The sequence below is a fragment of the Charadrius vociferus genome, unplaced genomic scaffold (genome assembly GCF_000708025.1).
Source record: "Charadrius vociferus isolate BGI_N301 unplaced genomic scaffold, ASM70802v2 scaffold325, whole genome shotgun sequence".
Classification (NCBI taxonomy): domain Eukaryota; kingdom Metazoa; phylum Chordata; class Aves; order Charadriiformes; family Charadriidae; genus Charadrius; species Charadrius vociferus.
Window position 1 is genome coordinate 2,609,613 of NW_009648526.1, and position 7,813 is coordinate 2,617,425.

Genomic DNA, 7,813 nt, shown 5'->3' on the forward strand with positions numbered 1-7,813 from the left:
GGTGCCGTTCGCCGCCGCGGGGACCGGCGTGGTGAGCAGCGACTTGCTGGCCAAGGAGGCGGAGTACAAGTAAGGAGGCGGCCGGGGGCGGCGGCGGCGGCCGGGCCCTGTCACCGCAGCCTTGTCCCGCTGCCCGCCCCAGCGGAGGTTACAGCTATTATTCCCTCTGTCCGAGTGCCTCAACTCGTTCCCCCAAAGCGTACGGATGAGAGTACCAAAAGCGACGTTTTAACTTTTCCCCGCCGCGGTACGGCGGTTTTACACGGGCGCCTCAGGGTGGGCTGTGCGCTGCTCCAGGCCGCGCCTCAGTCCCACAGCATCAGGCATTAGAATTTTCTGCGTTTAAAACATTGACGCTTCTTTAACATTACGAATATATAAGTGCTTAAGGCTGTTAAAAAAAGGTTAAAAGCTTTTAAGCTTGTGAGAAATGGAGTGAAAGCACATGTAAAAGCTCTCGCTGTTACCTGCCGGCTCTCAGCCCCTGTGTGGTGAGGGTGTACCAGCAGCCATGTCTGAGGAACTCGTGTAGTCACTGTGTGAACAGCTATAAAGTGAAGCATGAAGAAACACAAGGTTGTTTTAACCTGTGCATATGTTTAGCGACACATTTTAATTACATGATCAAGTAATGTAATTGTGCATGACTCCTTCCCCAACCCCTGCTGCTAAGTATACCTAAGGTAAGGATTGTGTTAAAAACAGAAAGCGTTGAGGAAATGAAGACATAAAATGTGTATTAAGCAATGACATGGCCAAAACCAAGAACGCCCTTTACCTCTTAGAATTATAGTCTAAACCTTACTGTTTAATGGATATAGGTGTTTTATTGCTATTGATTTGACAGAAACCCAGGAAATTGTTGAAATGTAACTTTGTTAGTACCCTGAAGTATATGGTGGTGTTCCTTTCTAGGAGTTATTAAAATTTCACTTAGTTCAGGCAGAGTTACTGTCATGCTTACATTTATTTCTTTTAAATCTTTCAAAAACTCAGTGGCAAGCATTCTTACTCTTTCAGGCAACTGAATGCAGAATTAGAAGCAAAAACAGCAAAACTGGTGCGTCAGGCCGAAGAAGTAATGGTGAGTAGGTTATGTGGACTTAGGTAATTTAATCTTGATTCACATGCACACAGGGTCAAGTTTCAAAAGAAATTACACCATGATAACTAGAAGTATTTTGGTTTCAAGTGCAATCTAAGCTTTTAATTTCTTTTTTTCCCTCACAATTGTAAACTTCTACCAAAAACACATTTAAAAATAGTTTTTATATAATTTCATCAGGTAGGTAGATGTTCACATAGATGCGTAGAACATTTGTGCAGATGAAGCCACATAAAAAAACTTGTTTATGATGTTTAAGAAAAGTATCTGTAGGTGGGTTTGTGTCTTAAATACTAAAAACAATTAGTATTTGAAAACCAGATACTGTTGCAATAAGATCCCAGTAAAACAGGATCTACATTGTTCAAGCTGAAAAAAACCCCAAAGAATAAGCAACATAAATAGAAAATATGTAGTTAGTAAGAAAGAAACTTTCTTAAAACAGAAAAATTTCCTGTTTATCGTCAGTGTTATCTTTTAACATTGCTGTGGCTGTGTAGCAGATAGAGTCAAGTTTTTGGATGAAAATTGGATAAATTAAAAGAAACTGGGGAGGTATGGTTTATACCCAAAACTGGAGAAGGTGTTCTGCGTATCGGATATATTAATTCTAAGTGCACTCACTCAAATAAATAAGGCATAAAAAGCAAAGTATTAAGTCTTCTGGAAAGCAATACTTGTATGCACTTCTCCTATTATTGAAGCTTCATTTTTATGTCCTGTGAAAACATATTCTTCTCGTGAGCTGTGGTAAGCTGAGGCTAACTGCTTGGCATTTGAACAGAAGCAGATGAAGTGTCCAAAATAGCATCTAGTCTCTTTCCTTTAAAAACCAGCAACAACAAAACTACTTCCCCCCCACACACACACTCCTTCTCTAAATACAGCAGATCAAATATTCTTAGGACACTTAATATACCACATAGCACTGCCAGATTGCACAGATATACGTTTAACAACAAAAGAAAAACAGTCCAAGTTTTAAAAAAACAAACAAACAAAAAGAACTCCAGATGGGACAACTGCATTTTGTTCTAGATTATGCTTTCTAACTGTAACTTAGCAACATAGAAGCTGTCTGAACATGCAGAGTGAATTGTTCTCTAAAGTACATACAACATATCAGTGTGCAATTACGGTTGTATTGCATGAATAAAGATTTCCTTTTAAGGTTTATTGCGCAATATGGAAAATTTAAAATTTGTTCCACCTGCTGTGAATTGCTACTCCTGTATTTCAGAAAAGAAAGAGGGAGGGTAAGAGCACCTCTGATGAAGTTAAGCTGAGCAAAAGTTTTACGCGCAAAAGTCAATTACATGTTGTGGAGCAGAAATACATGTTGGGGGATAGCAATGGCATTTTAGTTTTTAGCCATCTTTTCCTGTGTTTGAGAAGTTATTTTCCACAGCAGACTATAGTTTCCATTCTTTTTCATAGTGGGCTATAGTTGCTCTTATCTGTGATTTACAAATGTGTAATTCATTTTTGATGGATTATATTCCCCAAATTTGACTACTTTTTTTTTTTTTTTTTAAATAAAGAAAGGCCAACGGGAGATACTATGCAGACCAGTTTCAGTAAAGACTAAGTCATGTGAAGATGACAGACAGAGGTATGTGCTTTACAACTGCTGCATATAACTTGTGGAGTATCTTTCATGCTGATCATGCACAGCTTGACTCGCGCCCTAGTCAGGCTACTGTTTTATCTGTCTTTGCAGCATACTGGATTGGTGAAGGCTAAGTTTTTTCCTATTATTTGAAACAGTCGATACTAAATGAGTGTTGTTCCTTGTTATTTCAAGGAAGTCTTAATTTTGCTGAAATGTTCTATCTAGGATACTGAGAACTACTGAGATCTCTAAAAAAGCAAGGTAAGGTAACAGATTTCTTTGCAGTACAAAACAGTAGACACTCAGCAGTAGATGGTTTTTAACCAGTTCAGCTGACAAAGTGAAGAAATAGATACTGGTTCACATTTAAGTTGGCCTAAGTGTTCCTGAGACAGGAAGTGCTTGCAAAAAAAAAAAACCCAAACACAAAAACCTAAGACAGACAAACATTCAGCTGCCACCCCCTGGAACTTGGGTATCATTACACTTCAGAGGTCGACATGCCTTTGGCCTGTACGAACATACGTACAGCTGTAGGGTTTGGCCTGTATGTTCAAACCCTTTGGCTCTAGAGTGGATACATAGCTGTATTTACTTAGTTGTTCAGGGGCGTTATTATTTACTTGGTTGTTCAGGGGGTTGTATATTGGTGGTACAGGAAGTGGGTGAATTTAAGATAGACTAATACGCAGTTTATCAAAGATCTGATCTGGTAGGTTCCTAAATTTATAATCTGGATAACAAAGGTACTAATACGCAGTTTATCAAAGATCTGATCTGGTAGGTTCCTAAATTTATAATCTGGATAACAAAGGTACAGGGCCACACTACAAGGTGCTTCAAATGTTAGGCTGCAGTGAGAAAACTGTTTTGAAATAGTATATATGAAAGGCTGCTAGAGGTGATAAAATTTTTTACTCTTCACAAAAGTAAATACAAAAAGTGACGGGTCTTAGGTATGTAAAAAGGTTTTTCAGTACACAAAAAGGTGTGACAGCAAATCTGTGACAGAAGCCTGGCTATACCAGCAAAAGTTTGCTGCTACAGTTAAAATTATCCCTGAGCTATTTTAAAGCCATATCTATCAGTTGTAGAGGGAAAAAAAAACCAAACTACAAAACCAACTCATGTTATCAATATAATCATGCTTTGCAAACAAGTTCTGGATCTTGCTTTAGTTGTATGTTCTGTTAGATGGATTTTGAACAGTAGGCAGAAGATTTGTTAAGAACTTCAAACTGGAGTTGAGTTACAGGACTGTTTTATGAAGTAATGTGATTGGAGCATTCAACCCCACAAAGGGAGTTAACAGTTTTGATGGTATACATTTGAAATAAGTGGGATTGTGGGAAGAATTTAAAAAAAAAAAAACAAAACTTGGCAATTAGCTTGTCAGAGTAGCATCTGATCTATCAATTACTTACATAAATTGAAACATCTTAAAACAACCACAGTCTCTGTTCTGGTAAACATTTATGGGAATGAAGAATTTAAATCCCATGCTGTAGTGAAAAAATTAGAATTGTGTGCTAGGAATTAGGCACACTTATTATCCATGAGTGAACATTGAGGCCATTCAGTTAGATTAGTTCCAATTATTTAATACTTAAAGAAATTTTTCTTTCAAAATTTTGCAAGCAGATAGGCCATAAATCTAAAGGAAGCACTTGAGATATTTTTGAAACCAGTTCCAGTGATTCCTTTAAGGATAATGAACACTAAAACAACTGGAAAGAGGGGGAGAACTTGAAGCAAAGAAGGGGGCGGGGGAGGAGGTTCTGAGAAAAAAAATGAGTAAGCAAAAAAAAAAAATAGGCAACAAATAGTTAAGTCACTCTCCAAGTCAGTGTATATTTTAAAATAAGTTGTTCTGGAGTTTTTATAGCATAATTTTTGCAGAGAAACTTGAATTACATAGAGACAAAGCAGCTCCAGTGACACCACATTGAAATCAGCTTTTGTTTACACTTTCACTCTTCAGAGCATTGCCAGGCTTATGGCGATGGGAACCGTACGCGCATGGGCAAGCATGCTATAGGCTTTGAATAGGATTAGCGAACACAAAGGGTTTGCTCATGCACATGCATCTCGTGTTTACATGCAGAGATGGGATTGTTAAACATTAGCTTCTGTTGCAGTGTTGCCTCAATCCTCTAGCTACTTATTTGTATACCTTTTTGGGATTTACACATTAATTTCACTTACCAAACAACTATAGAACTGTATTATGAGGTTTTAAACATGGGTTGTCATGTATGGGGAAGAGGCAAGAAACCATTAAGGTTAAACAAGTTTGAGGAATTTAATTAAAGGGTGGGGGTGTGTGTTTGTTTTAAAAATAAGGCCCTGAGACAACAGATATAGTAGGAAGATGTTAGCCTATTGATGGCAAACAACATTATCGTTTTCTTGAATATAGAGAGTGGTTGTATTTTCATATTTTTCAGAATAACATATAACTGCTATTTCTGTGGCAGCAAATCCTCACTTTCTGCATGCTCCTAAAGCTAGCCAATAGGAAGGAAGCATGAGGAAAATAGGGTAAATAGACAAAACCTAATCATCCTATTCTTGAAGTCTGTTGCCAACCACACACAGACGATTTCTCCAGGTTTTTTTTTGGATTAATAAAATCTGGAGCTTTGTGCAGATAATTCTTGTTGATGAATGGATGTCTGTGAAATTTTTAAATGCAAGATTTGCTCAAATCAGCTGGGTAAAAAAATTGAGGTGACTTGATGTGCCTGAAATTTAAGTTTTATTCCAAATCTTTTATAAGCCAGCATTTTAATTGAAGTAAAAAATGATAAAGGGTAGTAAAAAAGTAACCTTTCAGTGTAGCAACACAGATTAACATAACTCATTCTGAAAGCAAAAAGTTATATATATGACAACAAACTTGACCTGAATTATACACAGCATGCTAAAACTTTTGTGCTTGTTTCCAGCAGATTTTAAAAATAATCATTTAATCTGAAGTTCAGTAGTAAGAAGTGTGGTTTTCAGCCAAATAAGCAGATAAGCAAGCTGCTTTTTTGTTCCTTTTTTTTTTTTCATTTGTAAAATTGATAAAATATTTGTAATAGGTATTTCAGAGAAAATTCTGAGGCTTAATTTATAAATTGCTCCTACTTCATATTCACTTGATAGTGCCTGTCAATTGACTTGACAACAGTCAATCTGAGCATACAATTGCACTCCCTCTTAGGATGTGGAGGACACTGGTTTATATCTTCATTTTCTTGGGATTCAGGGATTTGTGTGTCAGGTAGACATATCAATCACTGAGCTGTTGGTGATCTTTGGTAAAGGATTGTCAATCTCTCTTGTTGAAGCTGGTAACACTCCACATACTGGCTAAGTACTCCCTGGTACAGGGAATCATTGATCTAATAAGCCAGTAGGTGCAGCAGTTGCCTGAATTGCAAGAGATGAGATTCAGATTCTGGTACATAAGTAAACTCTGGTATTATACACCCTAGACTTAACAAGCGATTTACATAGCAAATGGGGTAGAATGGAAAGACAGAGAATGAGACTGAATTTATGGTTGAACTTAATATGTATTCCCAGCATAGCTATGTTGTTTATTCTAGACATATCAAATGTTATTGTCCTGATTCTGACAGGGGGATTGAATTTTTATTGTAAAATGTTTATTTTGTTGTACATATTCTGTGAATTTTTATTTTTTAAATTTTTTTTCTGCAGAGATCCACTCTGTCCTGAAGCTTCATCTCTTACACACTCGTATGCCAAGGTATCAAAGTCAAAACTATCCTGGTTAATTTATCTTCTAGTATAATTTCCACTTCTGTTTTTGAGGCTGTGCTAGGGACTAACATGGGTGGGAAGCCAAAAGGAAGTGATGTTCAAAGCAGTGCTATAGGGAGTGTTACTAGGGTTTCTCAGTGCCACTGGTGGTTAAGTGGACTTACATCATGTTTAATTTTTGGGTTCTAAGTTTCCTCTGTAGTCTGTAAATCATTGACAGAAGTGTTCAGTGTTTTGAACAGCAAATTAAGAACTCCAAGTGCAAAATACTAGAACATAATTAATTTCTTCCTTTCTTCCCTCCCCCACCAGTATAATACTAGAGGCAGTGCTACTGTCTTCTAGATGTAATAATAAACAAGTAGTCAAAATAACTGAATACAGGAAGGAAAATATAATGGAAAAAGGAGACTGAGATTAGGAACAAACTTCCTAGTCTCCAATTCCGATTACACTGAATCTTTTAGGAGGTGGGCTAAAGCTTCCAAAATCCTGTCTTCAGTTATTTATCAGTAGAAACCCCCCCGACTTTTTGGAAGAATATTTATGTGGGTGAAAATAAGAAAAATATTGTTAATCTTCCTTCTACAGGGAATGTATAAGATTAAACTAATGCATAAAAATACCATGTTTTTGAAGGTATGGTAAGCATTTTTCAAAGAAATGCACTCTGTTGACAGTCCAGTAGTTAATACTTTGATAATCACTGAGAGCCTTGCTTGTGTATGAGTTTATTATGAGCATGTATGCAAAAACTTCCACAATCAAATGACTATTGGATGTATTATAATTCAGGCATATGGACATCAACGCTGCAAGATAAAGATGAGTGCAAATAAAACTGAAAAATTATGCTTTTAAGAGTTTGAAAAACATACATTGCAAAGTATCCTTAAATCTGAATATATGAAAAAGAAAAAAAAACACAACACAAAAAACACTAGAAAAAATATAATACCTAACTATTTTTTTTTAAAAAATCACTACTTTCTGAAAAAATTTTTTAGCTAGCAAACAAGAAGAAATGTGCTTCGGTGCCCACAGCTCAGAACAGACCATACTCTGGGATTAAGGGAAAAAGAACAACTTCAAGGTATATTATACACATCTCTTTGTTTGTAATAAAATATTTTAGTTGTTGTTTTTGTCTGTCAGGTTATTGCTATTCATGTATATTTCTACATTTATATATATTTGCATAAATAAATGTATCAAACTCCGTCCTCCTCAGTCAGCTCCACCGTGTAGCTATCTCTGTTTACTTGTATGAAGCACCAAAAATTACTAGCGAACATATGTGATTAATATTACAACAGTGTAAC

At 36.5% G+C, this 7,813-nt stretch overlaps 1 protein-coding gene across 1 annotated transcript in view; it reads left to right on the top strand.

Annotated features, from left to right (window-relative positions):
* TEX9 (testis expressed 9) overlaps positions 1-7,813 on the top strand; it is a 51,419-nt gene that overhangs the window by 26,858 nt on the left and 16,748 nt on the right. The window contains exons 4-8 of the mRNA XM_009885771.1: positions 2-69; positions 1,021-1,084; positions 2,647-2,717; positions 6,429-6,477; positions 7,499-7,584. Of these exons, the coding sequence (XP_009884073.1) occupies positions 2-69; positions 1,021-1,084; positions 2,647-2,717; positions 6,429-6,477; positions 7,499-7,584 (338 nt within the window). The remainder of the gene's footprint in view (position 1; positions 70-1,020; positions 1,085-2,646; positions 2,718-6,428; positions 6,478-7,498; positions 7,585-7,813) is intronic.